Source organism: Pristiophorus japonicus, chromosome 8, assembly GCF_044704955.1.
Source record: "Pristiophorus japonicus isolate sPriJap1 chromosome 8, sPriJap1.hap1, whole genome shotgun sequence".
NCBI classification, from domain to species: Eukaryota; Metazoa; Chordata; class Chondrichthyes; family Pristiophoridae; genus Pristiophorus; species Pristiophorus japonicus.
The window spans coordinates 142,320,437-142,344,887 of NC_091984.1; the positions used below are offsets into that span (position 1 = coordinate 142,320,437).

Genomic DNA, 24,451 nt, shown 5'->3' on the forward strand with positions numbered 1-24,451 from the left:
GAGCCCACATCTTTCTAACTCGAACAGCAGTGCTCCCAACTCAACCAAGCTGTTCTGTTCTTCGAGGGATAGAAAGGGTTAAAATCTCATGCAAGAAATAAAGTTTTCTGGAATTGCTACATAACTCTGTTCAGTCCTGCATATAATGCACAGTCATGTTATATTCTAACAAAAATGCCCTACAGTTCTGCTGGGGGGATGCATGGCTGAATGTGGCACAGGATATTGGTTTGGGCAATCCTTCATATAATTGCAAATATACAGCAGTTTGTTTCATAACACATGAACAGGGTAGGAATAATTACATAGAATTTATAGCACAGATACAGGCCATTCAGCCCAACTGATCAATGATGGTGTCTCTGCTCCACATGAGCCTCCTCCCACCCAAATTTATCTCGCCCTATATGCATATTCTTTGATTCCTTTTTCTCGTGTTTATCTAACGTCTCTTTAAATGCATCTATGCTATTCGCATCAACCAGCCCTTGTGGTAGCAGGTTCCGCATTCTAACCACTCTGAGTAAAGAAGTTTCTCCTGAATTCCTTATTGTCTTTATTAGTGACTATTTTATATTTATGACCCCTATTTTTGAGCTCCCCACAAGTGGAAATATATCTTTCCTACATCTACCTTAAAGGATAATGTATCCTAATGGAAGCAGTTTCCCTGAAAACACTCTCTCTCATTGTGTTGATTACATAAAAAAAGTTGCCATAGAAATAAATCCTATCTACCTCCATCAAAGAAGTTACTATTCTAGTTCCAGCACCTTGCCCAAATTGCTATTTTTCATCGGTGAGCCTGGACAGTGATGTTGGCTGGCTACAACTGTTGAGGGCAAGACAACTGAGCACAGTCCTGTCTTCAGCTGATTTCCACACAAGTGCGTTTACAGGCAGGAGTCCTGGTTATCTGCCGAGAGCGCGACCCCTTTGATTTCTTCGCCCTGGCCCTGACATGCTGAGGCCAATTGTATCATCCTAAGATCCTCTAACTCAGCAGAGACCGGGAATTGAAGCTTCTGGTATGCATGGCTGCTACAACAAGCATCAGCTCTGCACTGGGTATTCTCTCCAGTTCCGTGTCACCTGAAAATGGACATCACATCTCTTCCCATCAGGAGTTTGCCTTTATTGCCTAATTGCATGTACAATGACATGACCTGGGGGCTGTAACAAACCCTTTGTCGTGTGTACTGGACACTGTAATCTCACACACACACACACCCGCGTGCATTTCCGTCAACTTCCTAAAGGTAGACTGATGAACGCTCTGGTGAGATCAGACCAATTATAAATTGACAAACCGGTTTATTTTCAATATAATGTAAACAGTTTGCTGTTTACACTCCTCGTAACAAAAAAACAACAACGCACACTACACTGTCCAACATTCCATAGACTCTGGATCAATTCCTATGGAGTGGAGGGTAGCCAATGTAACCCCACTTTTTAAGAAAGGAGGGAGAGAGAAAACACGGAATTATAGACCGGTCATCCTGACATCGGTAGTGGGTAAAATGATGGAATCAATTATTAAAGATGTCATAGCAGCGCATTTGGAAAGAGGTGACATGATAGGTCCAAGTCAGCATGGATTTGTGAAAGGGAAATCATGCTTGACAAATCTTCTGGAATTTTTTGAAGATGTTTCCAGTAGAGTGGACAAGGGAGAACCAGTTGATGTGGTGTATTTGGAGTTTCAGAAGGCTTTCGATAAGGTCCCACACAAGAGATTAATGTGCAAAGTTAAAGCACATGGGATTGGGGGTAGTGTGCTGACATGGATTGAGAACTGGTTGTCAGACAGGACGCAAAGAGTAGGAGTAAATGGGTACTTTTCAGAATGGCAGGCAGTGACTAGTGGGGTACCGCAAGGTTCTGTGCTGGGGCCCTAGCCGTTTACATTGTACATTAATGATTTAGACGAGGGGATTAAATGTAGTATCTCCAAATTTGCGGATGACACTAAGTTGGGTGGCAGTGTGAGCTGCGAGGAGGATGCTATGAGGCTGCAGAGTGACTTGGATAGGTTAGGTGAGTGGGCAAATGCATGGCAGATGAAGTATAATGTGGATAAATGTGGCACTTTGGTGGTAAAAACAGAGAGACAGACTATTATCTGAATGGTGACAGATTAGGAAAAGGGGAGGTGCAACGAGACCTGGGTGTCATGGTACATCAGTCATTGAAGGTTGGCATGCAGGTACAGCAGGTGGTTAAGAAAGCAAATGGCATGTTGGCCTTCATAGCGAGGGGATTTGAGTACAGGGGCAGGGAGGTGTTACTACAGTTGTACAAAAAACATCTTTCCCAGGAAAGGGCCCGCAAAATCGATGTGGATCCTCGACCATGGTTTAGATGGCTACGACCAAAGACTCAGCTGAGATTCCGTTGGTACTTTACTTAACTGCATGCAAATATTGCACTGATGCACACATGATTCCAGATCAGAGTCAATTCCAGGTCACCATACATGAGCCCTAGCAATGGCTTTAGTTATGACAATACCAGGATGAGTGCTATGTAGGTCACGTACAAATTTTTCTCTACCTTTCTTAGGCATAACAACACGATTACCCCACAGTAAACAATCTGACTCTTTGCAACGGTTGTAAGGTTTGGTCTCATCACACATTTCCATGGATATTGCAGACCAATCACCACTGAGGACACAACGTTTCACAACCAATGAAATAGGTCATGGCTGGTCCAGATCCTAACTTGTTGAGCAGTGACAGGTGTTCCTTCACTCTCAAAAGCATCCATTACTAACACTAGATCTGTAGATTGAGACGTCTCCACCTCAGGTGTGGGCAATGGCAGATGACTCAGTGCTTCGGCACAATTCTCAGTGCCAGGTCTATGACGAATAACATAATCATAGGCAGACAATGTCAACGCCCACCTCTGGATACGGGACGATGCATTGGTATTAGTACCTTTGTTTTCCGAAAACAATGAAATGAGTAGCTTGTGATCCATTTCGAGTTCAAAACGAAGACCAAACAGGTACTTGATGCATCTTTTTGACCCCATATACACAGGCCAAAGCTTCTTTTTCGACCATACTGTAAGCTCTTTCCGCCTTTGACAAACTTCTCAAAGCATACGCAACAGGTTGTAGCTTACCTGACTCATTTGCTTGTTGGAGTACACAGCGAACTCCATGTGATGATGTATCACAGGCCAATACAAGACGCTTACACGGATCATAATGAACAAGCAACTTGTTTGAACAGAGCAGATTCTTAGCTTTCTCAAAGGCTCTATCTTAAGACACACCCCAGACTCAGTTGTCGCCTTTTCTGAGTAGCACGTGCAGTGGCTCTAACAAAGTGCTCAATCTGGGTAAGAAATTACCAAAGTAGTTGAGTAACCCAAGGAATGAACGCTGCTCCGTCACATTCTGAGGCCTGGGTGCGTTTTTAATGGCCTTGGTTTTCGAATCAGTCGGCCTGATGCCATCAGCAGCAATCTTCCTCCCCAGGAATTCAACTTCGGGTGCATTGAAGACACACTTCGAATGTTTCAGCCTGAGTCCCACTTTATCCAGATGATGTAGGACTTCTTCAAGATTGTTCAGATGTTCAGTAGTGTTGTGACCTGTGACCAGAATGTCATCTTGAAACACGAAAGTTCTAGGAACGGACTTCAGTAGACTCTCCATATTCCTCGGAAATAGGGCTGCTGCTGAACAAATTCCAAAATACCTGTTGTAGTCAAACAGTCCTTTATGGGTGTTGATGCAGGTGAGTTTTTCGAAGTGTCGACGAACTCCTGTGTCATATAGGCTGATGTCAGATCCAGTTTAGTGAACGACTTTCCACCAGCTAGCATGACGAATAGGTCATCAGGCTTCGGTAATGGGTACTGATCCTGTTTCAAAAATCGGTTAAACGTAACCTTGGAGTCTCCACAAATCCTAACAGTGTCATCACTCTTCAACACAGGAACAATGGGACTGGCCCACTCGTTAAACTGAACTGGTGATATGACCCCTTCACGTTGGAGTCTTGTCAAGCTCAATTTCAACCTTCTCCCTCATCATGTAAGGAACAGATTGAGCTTTATGATAGATAGGCTTTGCATCAAAATCCAGGTGAATCTCCAGTAAAATTGCCAATACCAGGTTCAAACAACGAAGGAAACTTCAACACTTGAGCACACGAAGTGTCATCCACCGATGACAACACTTTGATATCATTTCAATTCCACTTGATTTTCTTGAGCTAATTCCTGCCGAATAGCGTTGGACCATTACCTGGGACGATCCATAACAGTAGATCATGAACCAAACCATCATATGACACCTTGACTACTGCACTGCCAATCACCAGTATGAGTTCCTTAGTGTAAGTACGCAACTTGGCATTGACTGAATTCAGCTTAGGCTTCACAGCCTCAACGTCCAACAGCTTGTCGAATATCCTTTGGCTCATTATCAACTGACTCGCACCCGTGTTCAGCTCTATTGATATAGCCATGCCATTCGGCTTCACATTAAAGATTTTGGCTAGCTCTTCTCCAAGAACGAATACAGACCATACATGTTCCTAAACTTACACGGCTCAGCAAGACGTCGCAGGTCGGCATTGAATCCTGACACATCCTGGCCCTCAACATGAACATGCGTGCAGAAGCAGTAGCGTGAGATGATGATCCCCTTTTTTGGCTTAAGATGGTAACGCACCAAAGAACACAAATCCCCATATTATTTGTCCGTTGTGGATGTAAAGGCAAGAGAAGATTCTTCATGAGGCCATAAATTTTTGGACCACAAACGGTGAGCGTCTCCCTCCATTTTTGTTGGCCACAAAATACTGATCCAGTCAGTCAATAAAATCCGCCCAATCCTTGCCATCCGCGAATCTCTCCAGAATTTCACTAGTGTCCATTGTACATACGAAGGTTCTTAAATTACCTCGTCGCCAAATGTAATGAATGTAATGACTCAAAAGACTTGTTACTGTAAACTGTCTCGGGTGCAAACCTGATCCAAATTTATTCGCGCCCAAAGTAACCCGGGTGACATGGTACCCGCGCTTATATACCAGTGACCGCACATGCGCGCGTACAGCCCGATGACCTCCAACAGTGGTGCCCCCTGGTGTCTGGTGACCCCAAGCATAAATACATAACAAATACCACCCAGGATACACTTTTCAACTGACTAATCCACATCTCCAAACACCGACCGTAATGGATTCAGCCTCTATTGAGCTGAATTTAGCTTAATCAAAATAATATAAATTATCCAGGATTCCTCCTTGCATAAATATTAGTTGCCAGTGCAGGATACAATAACTTTGTTCTAAAATAGACTTGAAATTCTCTGTCTAATCTAATAGAAGTATTAAAAATTTCAAAGGGTTTGAGCAGATATATCGTAAAGAAAGACTTGCATTTATATAGCGCCTTTCATGATCACCGGACGTCTTAAAGCGCTTTACAGCCGATGAAGTACTTTTGGAATGTAGACACTGTTGTAATGTGGGCAACACGACAACCAATTTGTGCACAGCACACTCCCACAAACAGCAAATGTGATAATGACCAGAAAATCTGTTTTTGTTGTGCTGATGGAGGGATAAATATTGGCCAGGATACCAGGGATAAGAAAATAGCAAGTTTCGGCAGCTTTTTATTTTAGTAACCGGTAGGTGGAATTACGGAACAGATAAGCAGTGGGAGTGGAGGGATGGAAAGCCACGACAGGCTTTGAAAATCGGCGGGATGAATTCCTGTTAGAAAGGGAGCCACAGGATAATTAACTCCGGTAAGAAGCCGACGGGTTTGGAGTAAGTTGGATGTTGCAGTGTTCATGTGTTTCCCAGAACATTACTATGGAGCGATGTAAAAGATTGTCAAGTTGTCAGAAAAGTCAAAGCTGGATGTTCCAGAAAACATTTTCTGTTATGAAAAAAAATAACATTTGCTGCCTTTGGCAGTTACAGTTTCTCACAAACCTTGAACAAGAGGAGATACACAGCAGCAGTGGCTGGCAGCGGGCCTCAACAGGCCTCAACCTTTCCCTTGTACAAAAGGCAGTGCAGATGGCCAAATTTTCGTGGCTTGCAAGGATAATATTTCCATTGTGACATAAAAGCTACTCACTACAAAGCTGCATGTATCCCTTTATCCATCACTATCTCCGTGATGATTTCAAATAACATGCGCATTAAATAATGAGCTTCCAACATTTTCCGCTGTATTAATATGGCAATTTTTGCTGTAGTTAAACAGAGAAGTAAAGCTTCAACTTTCACAGTAGTGACACGGGTTGTTTGCAGTATTTTGTCCTCTCCAATTCTCCTTCCCTTGGCTCCTGCACCGGTGGGGTTTCCGTGGTGCCAGAACCCTCAGGTAACTCACCCAAGGTGCCATTATTTATACGAAATCCTAACCATTGAGTGTTGCTATCCATCTGTGAAACAGCCAAACCCAAAACCTGTTACCCCCAACATCCACACCTGCGTGCAGCAGGGTTCGCTGTGTGTTAATCACAAGCAGGAATCCCTGCAGCTCTTCCCTTCTCTTGCCTGACCCAGGGGCACAGGCCAATTTTAGTTCCCCCAACCTCTGACCAGGCGGAGATTTAATAACTCAGCACAAACCAAGAATCGAACCTGGGACCTTTGCAGTCTGTATGACTCCTACATGTAGATTTCATCACTGAGCAGTTGGGGGTGATGCAATATTCACAATGTGTCTTGTGTGAAGACCAACCTCATTCTACATTCATCTATTTTTTCTTTAAAAACCCTTTTTCTCTCTTCCTGCTTCCGAAGGCACTGGTTCTTGATGGAGAACACAGTTTCTTGGGTTTCACACATGCTTCAACACCTCAGCCGAGCAACCATTCTCACTGTTTGAGCCTATACACTGCATGTTGGTGAGCTGTTCAACTGCAGAGCCTGACCCTGTCCTCACCTGGCATTCACCTATCAACTTTCCAGTCGGTGATGGCCAGGAACTCCGAAATCCTGCCTGACACTTTCTTTTTTTCTCTTCCCTTCCTTAACCCGGTGGCACTGAGGTTAGTTGTGGCACCCTAACTGATGCCTTGGCTGAGATCAGGGCACAGATGCTGCACAAGCAGTTAGTTGGCTGCCCAATGAGATCGGTTGCAGTTAACTCCATCAGCCATGGCTCCGTGCATAGCTCTCTTGCCTGTGAATCAGAAGGTTGTAGGTTCACTTCCCACTACAGAGATGTGAGCTCAAAATCTAGGCTAACACTCCAGTGCAGTGCTGAGGGAATGCTACACTGTTAGAGGTGCCATCTTTTGGATGATCATTATCACATTGCCGTTTGTGGACCTTGCTGTGTGCATATTGGCTGCCGCGTTTCGCGCATTACAACAGTGACTTCAAAAGTACTTCATTGGCTGTAAAGCGTTTAGGATGTTCTGAGGTGGTGAAATGCACTTTATAAATGCAAGTCGTCTTTCTATCTTTCCTAAAACTAATTGAATTGGCTGGAATGAAGCACACTGGTTTTTGGGATTTCAGTACTGAAGTACAGTGTGTGCCAGCAATTCTCAGTCAATTGAGGTCGTATTGTACCATAAATCCATAATCTGTAAATAAATTGAGTTGAGCCACTTGTCTGAATTACTGAGTGAAGATGGTGTGGAGAGTTAAGATACAGATCAGCCATGATCTCATTGAATTCAAGGGACTAAATGGCCTACTCCGGGATTTCATCTAGCGCAGACCGATGGCATGCGCCATCTTATGGCTGCAAGAATCCTACGTAAAATATATTGGGCAATTCCCAGTTGATGTGGATTCACAGTACAATGCTGCCCTTAATGTGGTGAGATTTCCCCAAGATTGATGTGTCCCATGGTTCACGAGTGGAATGTTCTTCAGGCGGGTTGGGATTGAGGACCATTTTTAGATCAAGCTTTCCTGTTGCCTGTGTTAAATATGATTTTACGGCCAAATTTAACCTGAAGGGACTTGAATTTGGCGTGAAGCTAACTGTGTGAAGCAGCCATATTTTGCACTAAGTCAGCAATGCCACCTGCATCGAGATTCATCCACATAGGTGACGTAGCATTGATGTAGCAGTGTGTCAGCTCCACTTGTTAATCCTGGAGCTAACACTGTCCCCCAGAATTCAGTTCCCATTGAAACTGATCTGTATACACCCACCGGTGTGCTAAGTAAACTTGATGCATTTCCTGCCAGGTTTTACTTGCAGTACACACTGAGCGCTCGGTTTTCTCTGAAACGCGATGTGTCATTGGACGTGCACCAGTACAGACCTGCCGTGACATCTTCAAACATCTACCATGGCAGTCTGAGCTTTAGACACAAGTAGAGTGCACATGTGCTATAGTCACGTGTATGTGGAAGACTGTGAACTCCGTGTGAACCATGAGGGAAGGGATTTGTCGTGTGTGTGTGTATGAAAAGTCGAGATGCCTGCCTGTACAATGAACAAAGGGTGTGTCCCGTGTGCCCCACTGTGTCCAATGAGAAAAGCAAAGTGCCCCTAAAGTCCCGGTGGCAATCAGATTGCCTCCATGAGAAGGCCAGATCACCCACTATGCACAGCGAAGTTACCGCATTGCCCATTCATCCGATAAAGGCTGGCGAGCACCAATTGGATAGCAGTATTTGATGCCAACCAGATAAGTATAAAGGTATCAAACATTACTGTGCCTAATCTGGGAATGGTTGACATATACACAGGATGTCCAGTCCCTAGAAGTGACCACCCTTATCTTAAGAGAACAGAAATACAACAAAGCACGACTGCAGATTGTATTTTCTAAGACTCACATGAATTAAAGTGAAGGGTTGTCTCTGCTTACCCATGTGGCAGAAGGTGATGATGATGCTTGTGTTTGCCTTTCAGAACAAAAGCATGACGACGCAGTGGTGTTTTTGTACCTGTGGATCGCCTGCTTGTTGATCAGCTCCTGTTATACTCTCACCTGGGACCTGAAGATGGACTGGGGTCTCTTTGACAAAAATGCTGGAGAGAACACCTTCCTGCGTGAGGAGATTGTGTACCCTCAGAAAGTATGTGTTTGGGCAGTCCCGTGGGCACTGCCCGCTCTGATTACTGGGGTAGTAGATGTTTACGACAATGGAAACTGGGCCAACAATACTAAAGAACTGCTTGCTGCAAACTAATCTGTGCCTAGGGCTTCACAATAACAAAAAGGGCCACTGAATGTAAAGGGACTGCAGGAGGGGTCAAAACTAAAAATCATGGTTTAAAAACTAATATTAAAACACTCTACCTAAACGCACACAGCATTCGAAATAAAGTAAATGAGTTGACGGCACAAATCATTACAAATGGGTTTGATTTGGTGGCCATTACAGAAACGTGGTTGCAGGGTGGCCAAGACTGGGAATTAAACATACAGGGGTATCTGACGATTCGGAAAGATAGACAAGAAGGGAAAGGAGGTGGGGTAGCTCTGTTAATAAAGGATGATATCAGGGCAGTTGTGAGAGATGCTATTGGCTCTAATGAACAAAATGTTGAATCATTGTGGGTAGAGATTAGAGATAGTAAGGGGAAAAAGTCACTGGTGGGCATAGTTTATAAGCCCCCAAATAATAACTTCACGGTGGGGCGGGCAATAATCAAGGGAATAATGGAGGCATGTGAAAAAGGAACGGCAGTAATCGTGGGGGATTTTAACCTACATATCGATTGGTCAAATCAAATCGCACGGGGTAGCCTGGAGGAGGAATTCACAGAATGCATACGGGATTGTTTCTCAGAACAGTATGTTACAGAACCTACAAGGGAGCAAGCTATCTTAGATCTGGTCCGGTGCAATGAGACAGGAATAATAAACGATCTCCTAGTAAAAGATCCTCTTGGAATGAGTGATCACAGTATGGTTGAATTTGTAATACAGATTGAGGCTGAGGAAGTAGTGTCTCAAACGAGCATACTATGCTTAAACAAAGGGGACTACAGTGGGATGAGGGCAGAGTTGGCTAAAGTAGAGTTGGCTAAAGTAGACTGGAAACACAGACTAAACGGTGGCACAATTGAGGAACAGTGGAGGACTTTTAAGGAGCTCTTTCATACTGCTCAACAAAAATATATTCCAGTGAAAAAGGGCGGTAAGAGAAGGGATAACCAGCCGTGGATAACCAAGGAAATAAAGGAGAGTATCAAATTAAAAACCACTGCATATAAGGTGGCCAAGGTTAGTGGGAAAATAGAAGATTGGGAAAATTTTAAACGACAGCAAAGAATGACTAAGAAAGCAATAAAGAAAGGAAAGATAGATTACGAAGGTAAACTTGCGCAAAACATAAAAACGGATAGTAAAAGCTTTTACTGATATATAAAACGGAAAAGAGTGACTAAAGTAAATGTTGGTCCCTTAGAGGATGAGAAGGGGGATTTAATAATGGGAAATGTGGAAATGGCTGAGACCTTAAACAATTATTTTGCTTCGGTCTTCACAGTGGAAGACACAGAAACCATGCCAGAAATTGCTGGTCACAGGAATGTGGGAAGGGAGGACCTTGAGACAATCACTATCACTAGGGGGATAGTGCTGGACAGGCTAATGGGACTCAAGGTAGACAAGTCCCCTGGTCCTGATGAAATGCATCCCAGGGTATTAAAAGAGATGGCGGAAGTTATAGCAGATGCATTCGTTATAATCTACCAAAATTCTCTGGTCTCTGGAGAGGTACCAGCGGATTGGAAAGCAGCTAATGTAACGCCTCTGTTTAAAAAAAGGGGGCAGGCAAAAGGCAGGTAACTGTAGGCCGGTTAGTTTAACATCTGTAGTGGGGAAAATGCTTGAAACGATCATTAAGGAAGAAATAGCGGGACATCTAGATAGGAATAGTGCAATCAAGCAGACGCAGCATGGATTCATGTTTAACTAATTTACTGGAATTCTTTGAGGATATAACGAGCATGGTGGATAGAGGTGTACCAATGGATGTGGTGTATTTAGATTTTCAAAAGGTATTTGGATAAGGTGCCACACAAAAGGTTACTGCAGAAGATAAAGGTACGTGGAGTCAGTGGAAATGTATTAGCATGGATAGAGAATTGGCTGGCTAACAGAAAGCAGAGAGTCGGGATAAATGGGTCCTTTTCGGGTTGGAAATCGGTCGTTAGTGTGTGCCACAGGGATCGGTGCTGGGACCACAACTGTTTACAATATACATAGATGACTTGGAAGAGGGGACAGAGTGTAGTGTAACAAAATTTGCAGATGACACAAAGATTAGTGGGAAAGCGGGTTGTGTAGAGGACACAGAGAGGCTGCAAAGAGATTTTAGATAGGTTAAGCGAATGGGCTAAGGTTTGGCAGATGGAATACAATGTCGGAAAGTGTGAGATCATCCACCTTGGGGGGAAAAAAACAGTAAAAGGGAATATTATTTGAATGGGGAGAAATTACAACATGCTGCGGTGCAGAGGGACCTGGGGGTCCTTGTGCATGAATCCCAAAAGTTAGTTTGCAGGTGCAGCAGGTAATCAGGAAGGCGAATGGAATGTTGGCCTTCATTGCGAGAGGGATGGAGTACAAAAGCAAGGAGGTCCTTCTGCAACTGTATAGGGTATTGGTGAGGCCGCACCTGGAGTACTGCGTGCAGTTTTGGTCACCTTACTTAAGGAAGGATATACTAGCTTTGGAGGGGGTACAGAGACGATTCACTAGGCTGATTCCGGAGATGAGGGGGTTACCTTATGATGATAGATTGAGTAGACTGGGTCTTTACTCGTTGGAGTTCAGAAGGATGAGGGGTGATCTTATAGAAACATTTAAAATAATGAAAGGGATAGACAAGATAGAAGCAGAGAAGTTGTTTCCACTGGTCGGGGAGACTAGAACTAGGGGGCACAGCCTCAAAATACGGGGGAGCCAATTTAAAACCGAGTTGAGAAGGAATTTCTTCTCCCAGAAGGTTGTGAATCTGTGGAATTCTCTGCCCAAGGAAGCAGTTGAGGCTAGCTCATTGAATGTATTCAAGTCACAGATAGATAGATTTTTAACCAATAAGGGAATTAAGGGTTATGGGGAGCGGGCGGGTAAGTGGAGCTGAGTCCACGGCCAGATCAGCCATGATCTTGTTGAATGGCGGAGCAGACTCGAGGGGCTAGATGGCCGACTCCTGTTCCTAATTCTTATGTTCTTATGTAGCGCGATCTTAATTATTATGGATGGTTCTTGCTGGGAAGTGTGCCTGTGCACACAGGAGAGGACAGGCTTGTCTGTGAATCCCTCCATGGTGAAATAGCCTGCTGACGCTCTCTTTCCTTCCTGGTCTCATACCTGACGTGACGTAGCGAAAGGCTATCCTGTGGAACCGTACCTTGGCAAGAGTCAGGATCTTGAAGAAGGAGGAGAGAAAAGTGGAGAACAAATCAGCAGAACTCAAGGGCACTGTCTTCGGGCAAACATCGGGCACTTTTAAATTGAGAGTGACTTCCAACAGCAGGCGCATGCTTTTCCGTCCATCCCCTTTATTGTGCTCTTAATTTAAAGCTGGTGACTTTCAGAGTTCCCCCTTCCCCCGGCACACCTATAGTGTCAGGCACCCACATTCTGATGGTCCCCACGTGCTGTCATAGGTCCCCCATTTTAACGGTCAGCTTTCAATGAGGAATGGCAGCGACACCAACTCAAGTGGAAGAGAGTGGCTCACAGGGGTCACTGATCTCGGTTTGTGCACTGTGGTCTCTCAGACTACCATATGTGATGTAGAAGTGCCTTATAGCAGTGGTGTCCCACCTATAGCCCTGGCAGTCCTGCTCCTACTGGCTTGTCCTGGACCAGGATCTGTTAGTATCAGTAAGGTGAGATAATGACACACAAGGTACAGCACAGAAACAGGCCATTCATAAGAACATAAGAATTAGGAACAGGAGTAGGCCATCTAGCCCCTCGAGCCTGCTCCGCCATTCAATAAGATCATGGCTGATCTGGTCGTGGACTCAGCTCCACTTACCCGCCCACTCCCCGTAACCCTTAATTCCCTTATTGGTTAAAAATCTATCTATCTTTGACTTGAAAACATTCAATGAGCTAGCCTCAACTGCTTCCTTGGGCAGAGAATTCCACAGATTCACAACCCTCTAGGAGAAGAAATTCCTTCTCAACTCGGTTTTAAATTGGCTCCTCCGTATTTTGAGGCTGTGCTCCCTAGTTCTAGTCTCCCTTACCAGTGGAAACAACCTCTCTGCTTCTATCTTGTCTATCCCTTTCATGATTTTAAATGTTTCTGAACTCCAACGAGTAAAGACCCAGTCTACTCAATCTATCATCGTAAGGTAACCCCCTCATTTCTGGAATCAGCCTAGTGAATCATCTCTGCACCCCTTCCAAAACTAGTATATCCTTCCTTAAGTAAGGTGACCAAAACTGCACGCAGTATTCCAGGTGCGGCCTTACCAATACCTTTTCCAGTTGCAGCAAGACCTCCCTGCTTTTGTACTCCATCCCTCTCGCAATGAAGGCCAACATTCCATTCGCCTTCCTGATTACCTGCTGCACCTGCAAACTAACTTTTTGGGATTCATGCACAAGGATCCTAAAAGAGTTTCATGCACAAGGACCCCCAGGTCCCTCTGCACCACAGCATGTTGTAATTTCTCCCCATTCAAATAATATTCCCTTTTACTGTTTTTTTTCCCAAGGTGGATGACCTCACACTTTCCGACATTATATTCCATCTGCCAAACCTTAGCCCATTCACTTAACCTATCCAAATCTCCTTGCAGTCTCTCTCAGTCCTCTACACAACCCGCTTTCCCACTAATCTTAGTGTCATCTGCAAATTTTGTTGCACTACACTCTGTCCCCTCTTCTAGGTCATCTATGTATATTGTAAACAGTTGTGGTCCCAGCACTGATCCCTGTGGCACACCACTAACCACTGATTTCCAACCGGAAAAGGACCCATTTATCCCACTCTCTGCTTTCTGTTCGCCAGCCAATTCTCTATCCATGTTAATACATTTCCTCTGACTCCGCGTACCTTTATCTTCTGCAGTAACCTTTTGTGTGGCACCTTATCGAGTGCCTTTTGGAAATCTAAATACACCACATCCATCGGTACACTTCTATCCACCATGCTCGTTATATCCTGTATTCCAGTAAGTTAGTTAAACATGATTTCCCCTTCATGAATCCATGTTGCGTCTGCTTGATTGCACTATTCCTATCTAGATGTCCCGCTATTTCTTCCTTAATAGTTTCAAGCATTTTCCCCACGACAGATGTTAAACTAACCGGCCTATAGTTACCTGCCTTTTGCCTGCCCCCTTTTTTAAACAGAGGCATTTCATTAGCTGCTTTCCAATCCGCTGGTACCTCCCCAGAGTCCAGAGAATTTTGGTAGATTATAACGAATGCATCTGCTATAACTTCCGCCATCTCTTTTAATACCCTGGGATGCATTTCATCAGGACCAGGGGTCTTGTCTACCTTGAGCCCCATTAGCCTGTCCAGCACTACCCCCCTAGTGATAGTGATTGTCTCAAGGTCCTCCCTTCCCACATTCCTGTGGCCTGCAAATTCTGGCATGGTTTTTGTGTCTTCCACTGTGAAGACGGAAGCAAAAATAATTGTTTAAGGTCTCAGCCATTTCCACATTTCCCATTATTAAATCCCCCTTTTCATCTTCTAAGGGACCAACATTTATTTTAGTCACTCTTTTCCGTTTTATATATCTGTAAAAGCTTTTACTATCTGTTTTTATGTTTTGCGCAAGTTTACCTTCGTAATCTATCTTCCCTTTCTTTATTGCTTTTTTAGTCATTCTTTGCTGTTGCTTAAAATTTTCCCAATCCTCTAGTTTCCCACTAACCTTGGCCACCTTATATGCATTGGTCTTTGATTTGATACTTTCCTTTATTTCCTTGGTTATCCACGGCTGGTTATCCCTTCTCTTGCCGCCCTTCTTTTTCACTGGAATATATTTTTGTTGCGCACTATGAAAGAGCTCCTTAAAAGTCCTCCACTGTTCCTCAATTGTGCCACCGTTTAGTCCTTGTTTCCAGTCTACTTTAGCCAACCCTGCCCTCATCCCACTGTAGTCCCCTTTGTTTAAGCATAGTACGCTCATTTCTGACACAACTTCCTCATCCTCAATCTGTATTACAAATTCAACCATATTGTGATCACTCATTCCGAGAGGATCTTTTACTAGGAGATCGTTTATTTTTCCTGTCTCATTACACAGGACCAGATCTAAGATGGCTTGCTCCCTTGTAGGTTCTGTTACATACTGTTCTAAGAAACAATCCCGTATGCATTCTTTGAATTCCTCCTCCAGGCTACCCGTGCGATTTGATTTGACCAATCGATATGTAGGTTAAAATCCCCCATGACTACTGCCGTTCCTTTCTCACATGCCTCCATTATTCCCTTGATTATTGCCCGCCCCACCATGAAGTTATTATTTGGGGGCCTATAAACTACGCTGACCAGTGACTTTTTCCCCTTACTATCTCCCACAATGATTCAATATTTTGTTCATTAGAGCCAATATCATCCCTCACAACTGCCCTGATATCATCTTTTATTAACAGAGCTACCCCACCTCCTTTCCCTTCTTGCCTATCTTTCTGAATCGTCAGATACTCCTGTATGTTTAATTCCCAGTCTTGGCCACCCTGCAACCATGTTTCTGTAATGGCCACCAAATCATACCCATTTGTAATGATTTGTGCCGTCAATTCATTTACTTTATTTCGAATGCTGCGTGCATTTAGGTAGAGTGTTTTCATCCTAGTTAAGCTCAACAGGTCTGTGCCGGTGTTTATGCTCGACACGAGCCTCCTCCCACCGTAATTCATCTCGCCTGGTCAACACATCCTTCTATTCCTTTCTCCCTCATGTACTTATCTCGCTTCTCTTCGAATGCATCTGTGCTATTCATGTCAACCACTCCATGTGGTTGGGAATAGATAGGAGCACGGATTTAAACTATGTGTATGACCCTTCAGCCTCCTTAGTTCGCACTTATGATGTCTTTTAAGACAAGAAGCTGGGACACTCCTGCTTTATTAGAGCTATGATCTTGCAAAAATGAAAGACTTCCATCCCCAGGCTGCTGTTATTATCCCTAAGTTTGTCACCTACCAATAGAACAGGTTGTCATCTATTCCCTGGCAACCTTCCAGTGCACATCCCTGGAGCTTTTTCTTTCCCTTTGAAGACTATTGCTTGATGCATGTTTTGCACCTCTGTGACTGACGTGCTCCCACATCTGTACCAATGCACGCTCTCTGAAACTGCTCGTGAGGGTGGTCTATGGATGACTCTGCCCTTCACTTTTCCTTACCACCCTGTGGAGATTTACCTCTGCACAGTTGTTCTCCAACTGGGATTATTTTCCATTCGGCTATGACACAACACTTGAGGCACTATTATGTTGAACCTCCAGGTCTCCATAGATGCCTATAAACCAGCTGCATTAAGATCCTTCTATCTCCAATTCTGGCCTCGTGTGCATCCCTGATTATAATTGCTCCACCATTGACTGCCGTGCCTTCATCTGACTAGGCTCTAAGCTCTGTAAATCCCTCCCTAAACCTCTCTCTCCTCCTTAAAACCTACCTCCTTGTTCAAGTTTTTGGTCATCTGTCCTAATATTTCCAGATGTGGCTCTGTCAATTTTCTTTTGGAAACGTTTTACTATGTTAAAGGCACTATATAAATGCATCTCGTTGTTTTTATCTCCAGCCTGCCTCACACTTGAACCGGTAATGTTCATCCATTTGAAGAGCTCCATAGTACATGTACCACACAAAATCCAAGCTTGAATGGAGTTTCCTTAGTTAACTAATACTAGGGTCCTGGTTATAGTAATAGCCTTCATGACGTAGATTGAGAGTCAAGCTTGCTGCTCAAAGTCCTTCCAGGCAATATTGGAAATAGGGTTGTAATTATGATGTCGATCAAATTCTCAGTTACTGTTATTGTGTAATAAGTACAAGACCATGGAAAGTACTGTTGTTACAACCTGTCGTGCTGCTATAGGGTCTCTTGCACATCCCCCATTTCCTTTGTCCTACCATTGGCGGCCGTGTATTCAGCTGCCTAGGCCCTAAGCTCTGAAACACCCTGCCTAAACCTCTCCACCTCTACCTCTCTTTCCTCCTTCAAGACACGCCTTAAAACCTACCTTTTTGATCAAGCTTTTGGTCGTCTGCCCAAATTTCTGTCTTGTAATAATCCTGTGAAGAGCGCTTTGGGACATTTTACTAAGTCAAAGGAGCTATATAAATGCAAGTTGTTGTTGTCAAAGGCATTGTATAAATGCACGTTGTTGGTTATTTGAGGAACATTTTCAGAGGACTGGGATTAAGTCTCTGCTAATGGTCGACCCAAGTGCTTGGAAGAAAAGGGGGGGCAATTGGTGTATTCAAACTTTCAGTCTTGCTCTTGTATCCCATTATAGTCTTGAAGTATACTGAGGGATTGATTGCTTTTGTTCGCAGATCTATTACTACTGTGCCATAGTAGAGGATGTCATCTTGCGATTTGCTTGGACTGTGCAGATTTCCATCACCTCAATGAGCACCTTTGCTTCAGCAGGAGACATCATTTCCACAGTGCTTGCCCCACTAGAGGTCTTCCGGTAACGTCATTTAAAATCTCAATGTGATGAATAAATTGATTTGTAGTTCAGGGTGGGGGTTTTCAGGACAAATAGCAGTAACATTGACTGAATGGTGGAACAAGGTGATCACATGTTGGCCAAGGAAGGCTCCAGCTGATGGATATTTTGTGTGGCGTGTAAAGCCTTATAACTATTCCGGAATTTTGCTTCTGGGGCAGAGATTTCCAAAGCCCAAGAAGCCCACGAGATCCTGGAGTTGAATGTCAGAGATGAGGATGGAAGGAAGGAGGTTAGAAGAGCCAGATTATCGTTGAGAAGAGTTTGGGATTGTTCTTGTCCTACATTATGATCCTGGAGTAGTGGGAGTATTTGGCAGCACGGAGGGAGTAAGGATCCTGTTTGAGATGATCAGGCAGATGTGACAGACTCACCAAATGTGGCTGGGACTGGCCAGATGTGTTAACACGTGCTTGTTAATCTGTGACTGACAGACTTTAAATGAAGGTGGCTGTTGTACTGGGCTGCTTTGAGATGGAAAACCTTCCAGAATGTGGTCGCGACAAGAGCATTAAAAGCTCAGCAATGTCACCAATGGCGCAGAGTCATAGGCTAGAGAGTTGGGAATTACAGGGGAGTTGGGAGGAAAATTTTCCCAGAGCAGAAAGAGAGTGTGGACAGGCGGGATAATTTGTTCGGGAAAAAATACCGAGAGGGAGTGATACAAAATAGGGCCATCGGCGATGGAGATCTTCGATGTGGCCATGTGCGATACTGATATTGAGGGTGATGGCAGTGTGTGGGGGTTTGAAGTTTATGTAGAGAACAATATTGTGAGGAGGACAGAGAAACCAGAACAGGTGGAGCAGGATTGAGTTAAAGTGGTGTTCGAAGATCCCATGGAAGAGGAGTCGCTCGCTGCAAAGACTGAGGGAAAGGGAAGGGTGTTCAGTGAGGAAGGTGCTAGGGGTCTGCTAGAGATGGGAGGATAAACAGTGAAGAATGTGAGGAGAGGTGGCAGAGAATGAGATGTTCGAACATTGAGGAAGTATCCGAGTATTATGTGGGTAGGCACTAAGGTGAGAACTGGAGGTGAGTGCCGCACTACATTCCACAGCAGTTTAATTGTGGGACAAGGTATACATTGTAGCCAGGCACACAACCTCAGGATGGGAGAAGAGAGTGGCAATCAATGAGCCAGGTTTCAGTCAAACCCGCAATGTTCAGTTGGGGAATGCTACTTTAGCTTGTGATGGATTTGTCACGCTTTCTACATTGTATTTGTAATGGCACGTGTGGGAATTTATCTGATCAAAGCCTTGGGAATATGTGTGGAGATTGAAGGGGGCAAAAATACTGGAGGCACAGCTCTCCTCCAACTGTGTCACTTGTGCACACTGCATGGGGAAGGGGGGAGACTACTTTTATTTCCCAACGTGTTAGTAAAATACTTTTTAATGTAAAATGGTCAGCCAAGAACTCACCACTACCTACACTCGTGATTAGCAAAAATCGTTTGTGATTACACAACGAATAAACACTTCATGTTAAAAGGGGATCAATATCCATTAACAGTATTTCACAGGAGTACATTAAGTGTATGTACACTTAGGTTGGTAGAACATCCTTTTACGAGAGCAGCCAGTACGATGCTATCCTGTTGGTGACAGGTTGGCATACACTGCAAGCTGGAACATTTACCCTCTGTTGCGTTAGGACGCGGGGAGGGGGAGCTAAGGGACAGTTTTAACCATTTTAGTTCTTGCAGCTGGCACCTGCCTGCTCGTCAGACTGGGGATTTGGCAAAAAAGTAAGTCACTTCGAGGTGTCTTGCGTTTTGTGGTTGTCATCGCCACCCTCCTGCCCACTAATGTTGTTGTTGCCCCCACAGCCGGTTTGTGTGGAATTTCTTCCGTCTGGAGAATGAGCACCTGAACAACTGCGGTGAATTTCGTGCCGTGCGCGACATCTCGGTGGCGCCCCTCAATGCCGACGACCAGACCGTCCTGGAGCAAATGATGGACCTCGAGGATGGAGTGCGGAACCGCCAAAAGAACAGAGTGTGGAAGCGCACTTACAGCATCTCTCTGCGTAAATCACTGTACGTACTGGCGCCGAGGAACTCGCTCCCAGGCTGCCAAGCAGTCACAGCAGCGCGGGGGTGCTTAAGGGAAAGAAATAGTATTTTTATAGAACAAACTTCGATTTATAATAGCGCCTTTCACAACCTCAGGATGGGCTTTATAGACAATTATGTACTTCTTTTTGAAGTGGAGTCGCTGTTGTGATGTAGGAAACGCGGCAGCCAATTTGCCCACTGCAAGGTCCCACAAACAGCAACGAGATAATGAGCAGATAATCTGTTTTAGTGATGTTGAGGGATGAATATTGGCCAGGACACCGGAGAGTTCTAAAGCCCCACGGCTGACTTTCAGGCTTAATTCCCACTGCCCAAAAGGTATTGCCTCCCACTGTGGGTGCAGTGTCTCGCACGCTGTCGCCCTCTGGTACCCCTCCCACATGTAGCCTGCCTGCCTGCCAGATGGACTGCATCGTGGTAATAGAGCCTTCTTTAAGGTTCGGTTGTTTGTGGGGGGAGACAAGAAAGTAGCAATCAGCAAATATGGTGCATTATTGCAGGAAACTATCATTCCATCCCATTTGATGGGTCGGATCAGCATGATGATAGACCCTGGAAATTGGGTGCTCGACTTTTCTATAGCTCTCCTATCTAGCCCCCCCACTCCACAAATCACACATCCACAACGCCCTGGCCCGCATCTTCAACCACAGAAATCCCCCCACTCCTGTCAACTCTGCCCTTTCCAAGCCCTGCTGCTATCCAGGCTCCCAGTGAATGGACATCCCAAAGAGATTTGCAGCCAATGTGTACTTTTGAAACAGAATGTCTTAAATTTCTATTTCTCAAAGCAACTTACGTTGAGGGGAAAAAAGGTGGTCATTGGTCAAGCTCCTCCTTCTATTCGAAGCCCCTCACGGCCTCCCCCAGCCATTCGTGTGTACACTCCGACTCCAGGTTACTCCTTGTTCCCTGCTCCACCAATCGTTCTTGCTCTTCTGGTCACTGCATTGCTGTCTGCTGGAGCTCCTTGCTGAGGCCCCTCCACTTTGCCACCTCCTGAATGCTCCCTTCAAAACTCTTCTGCACCTGCACTCCCCTTCAATCTTCCTCCCTGCTCAATAACCACCTTTTTTCCCCACACCGTAAGTTGCTTTGAGAAATAGAAATTTAAGACATTGCGTTTCAAAAGTACACATTGGCTGCGAATCTCTTTGGGCCGTCCTGAGGATTGAAAGGCTCTATAGAAATGCAAGTTCTTTCTTTATCCTTTAGAGCCAGCCATTGGCTGCACTGAGGTGGCATACTGACACCATGTGGTGAGGATCTGCACCGCAGCAGCAGTCTCTCCTGCATAATCTTTGTGTCCAAAATTTGTGCAATGCATTCAAAGGTGCCATCATCGAACAGAAAGACTTATTCTGAAAAATTCCTTGAAGTTTTCTTCAATTTGTTGCTTTATAAAAGCAAAACTATTTTGGAATTTAACGATTGAAAGATTCATAATACATTAATAATACTTTAGTACTTTTCTTGAAAATGCAATTTCAAATACGAGATATAAAGATTTTAGTGGGTGCGTAGGGCTGGCAATAAGAGGTCTAAAATTGATCTCAGTCCTCCCAAATTAGTAAAGGAAAAATAGTCAGGGGCCGAAATTACTCCTTCGGCCACGGGTCGGGTTGGTAAGGACTCACCACTTGGTCAGTGCAGAGGAGCCGAGATTTTTAAAATTAAAATTGCCCTTGTGGATTTTCCCGGCAGAGTACATCTCCACTCCGCTCGTGTTGTCGCCCGCCGACGCCTTACCGACCAGCGGCGACCCCCCCCTTTCCGTCTCACGTGAGAAATTGCCCCACTCGGTGACCCCGACAGTTTTTCCTGTCGGGAACATTCTTGTGGCTGGGCGGCACATCTGCCCTTTAAGGGGAGGGTGCACTGCCGCGGCTGCCATTTTATTTTAATGGTCGGCCGACTGCCAGGTCGCCTCGACAATGGTGGCCACAGCCGAATCCCTCTCTGGTGGCTCAGTGTTTGCCACTAAAGTGGCTGCAGAGCTCGCAGCGACCCTCCCCTTTAGCTGAAGGGGAAGAACATTGTGACGCGTCAGCATGGCGCTGATGACTCAGACGACAGCCATTCCGGCCTGCCTGGACTTCTGCCCCGCTGATGACACCACTTCCGCCCCGCTCCAAAAAAAAAACAAAGACCTGAATTTCTCTGGGACATCCGCCCCCATTCCTTACAAATCGGTAGGTGCACCCTGTTTTGGGCGGAGGACAATTTTGGCCCCTCAGAGTTCCCACTGTTGATTGCTATCCAATGATTACTACTACAAAGTGTGGGGATGTGTAGACAGCAGGAGAGATCAAGATCGGTGATTCAATTGAGTCAAATATCCTGTTAACTTTTAAAGTCTGCCCTCTCTTCCCTGTGATGTGCACTGTTTCGTGTCAGGTGACCTGCTTCCAATAGGATTGCCACTTTGTGCTCACTTTGGGTGGGGTTACCCAGCAAGTAGCTGGCACCCTAAGCAGGCAAAGAGATGGAAATGAAAATGAAACGCAGTTTCTGGGACAAAAACCAGGTGCACAAGAGACTGTTTTGATTACTGATGTCTCTGTGAATGAGCGCAAGAACCCTTCAGGTACAGAAATGCTCCTGATCTAAACTGGCAGTAATATATATATCTCTGATCTTCCAGTGAGATTAAGGCTGAAGTAAGAACCTGAATCACCATTGGTCCACATGCAGTTTTAACATAGTGCTGGATGTATGTTTATGTCTCAACTTGGAAGAAGAAAGTTTCCCATTGCACCCAGCTCAAAGGACTTTCTAAACGGCAACTGTACAGGGTATTGGTGAGGCCGCATCTGGAGTACTGCATGCAGTTTTGGTCAACTTACTTAAGGAAGGATATACTAGCTTTGGAGGGAGTACAGAGACGATTCACTAGGCTGATTCCGGAGATGAGGGAGTTACCTTATGATGATAGATTGAGTAGACTGGGTCTTTACTCGTTGGAGTTCAGAAGGATGAGGGGTGATCTTATAGAAACATTTAAAATAATGAAAGGGATAGACAAGATAGAAGCAGAGAAGTTGTTTCCACTGGTCGGGGAGACTAGAACTAGGGGGCACAGCCTCAAAATACGGGGGAGCCAATTTAAAACCGAGTTGAGAAGGAATTTCTTCTCCCAGAGGGTTGTGAATCTGTGGAATTCTCTGCCCAAGGAAGCAGTTGAGGCTAGCTCATTGAATGTATTCAAATCACAGATAGATAGATTTTTAACCAATAAGGGAATTAAGGGTTATGGGGAGCGGGCGGGTAAGTGGAGCTGAGTCCACGGCCAGATCAGCCATGATCTTGTTGAATAGTGGAGCAGGCTCGAGGGGCTAGATGGCCTACTCCTGTTCCTAATTCTTATGTTCTTTTGTTCTTATGATCCAAAAACCAAAACATTCATTATTTGAGTCAGTCATTTTGCAACTTAAAACCATGTAAATAGTCTAAAATCTTCCTACTAGAATTATGGGCGAGGCTGTAATGCCTTGTATCCTGAAAAATCTACCATCAATACTGCTCACCTCATTAGGAACAGGAGTAGACCATTCAGCCCTGAAAGACCACAGAGCTATTACTGCCAGTTTAGATAAGGAGCATTTCTATACCTGAAGGTCCTTGCGCTCATTCACAGAGACAATTCCACCATTCAGTTGGATCATGGGGTGTCAAACTCTATTTACATGGTAGGCCTGATCTGATATCTTGGTACTTGGCATGGGTCACATTCAGAGAAAGTTATTTGGACACACCAGGGGTAGAAATTGGTATGCATTGCGCCCGTTTTTGGGTGTAAAATGGGTGCAATGTATGCACCCAATATGCGCCAACGGCATGGATGCCGCCTTATTGGTTCTCACTATATATAGGCGTACATGATGGCTGCTTGCAATCAGAGTTGGTTCATTTAAATATGGCCCTATGCCTATTTCAAGACCCTTCTGCAAAATGTGTGAAAAATAATGTGGAGCATGCATCATGCAAGCTCCGCCCAGTTTTTCCAGTTCTACAACGGCCTCAACAGAGGTCGCTGAATAAATGGAAGCGTAAGTTTTTTTGTTTTACTTGCCCTTGTGTGGAAGAGCAGGTGTGCTATTCCCACAGCACCATTGCTGGCCCATACACGGCCCTCCTCCATGTATTGGAGCTTGTGATGCTCCTGTAGCTTGGTGACAATCCTCGGTCTCCTGGTCTCCTTCCCCTTATTCCCTATTTACCCACCAGTGGAAACAATCTTTCACTGTTTACCCACAGTGAGATCCCCCCACCCCAAGTTTCACTCATCCTATCACTGGTTGGTTCTCTCCCTGCAGTGTAGTTTTCCTAGGCTGTTAGAAGCAGCGCCCAGGAGATTTGTGTCCCATTTCACAACACACGACAAGTATAGTACACCGCGGGCCGGATGAAACTATCGTGAGCCATATGTTTGACACTCCTGTGTGAGTGGTACTTGATAAAAATGCAACATCCCCACCAACACCTGGGAGTCCCTGGCCAAAGACCGCCCTAAGTGGAAGAAGTGCATCCGGGAGAGCGGTGAGCACCTCGAGTCTCATCGCCGAGAGCATGCAGAAACCAAGCGCAGGCAGCAGGAAGAGCGTGCGGCAAACTAGTCCCACCCACCCCTTCCCTCAGCAACTATCTGCCCCACCTGTGACAGGGACTGTGGTTCTCATATTGGGCTGTTCAGTCACCTAAGAACTAATTTTTAGAATGGAAGCAA

At 44.9% G+C, this 24,451-nt stretch overlaps 1 protein-coding gene across 1 annotated transcript in view; it reads left to right on the forward strand.

Annotated features, from left to right (window-relative positions):
- The window catches only part of LOC139268770 (xenotropic and polytropic retrovirus receptor 1 homolog), a 383,202-nt gene that overhangs the window by 346,360 nt on the left and 12,391 nt on the right, over positions 1-24,451 (forward strand). The window contains exons 12-14 of the mRNA XM_070887449.1: positions 8,875-9,041; positions 17,467-17,606; positions 19,477-19,686. Coding sequence (XP_070743550.1) covers positions 8,875-9,041; positions 17,467-17,606; positions 19,477-19,686 — 517 coding nt within the window. The remainder of the gene's footprint in view (positions 1-8,874; positions 9,042-17,466; positions 17,607-19,476; positions 19,687-24,451) is intronic.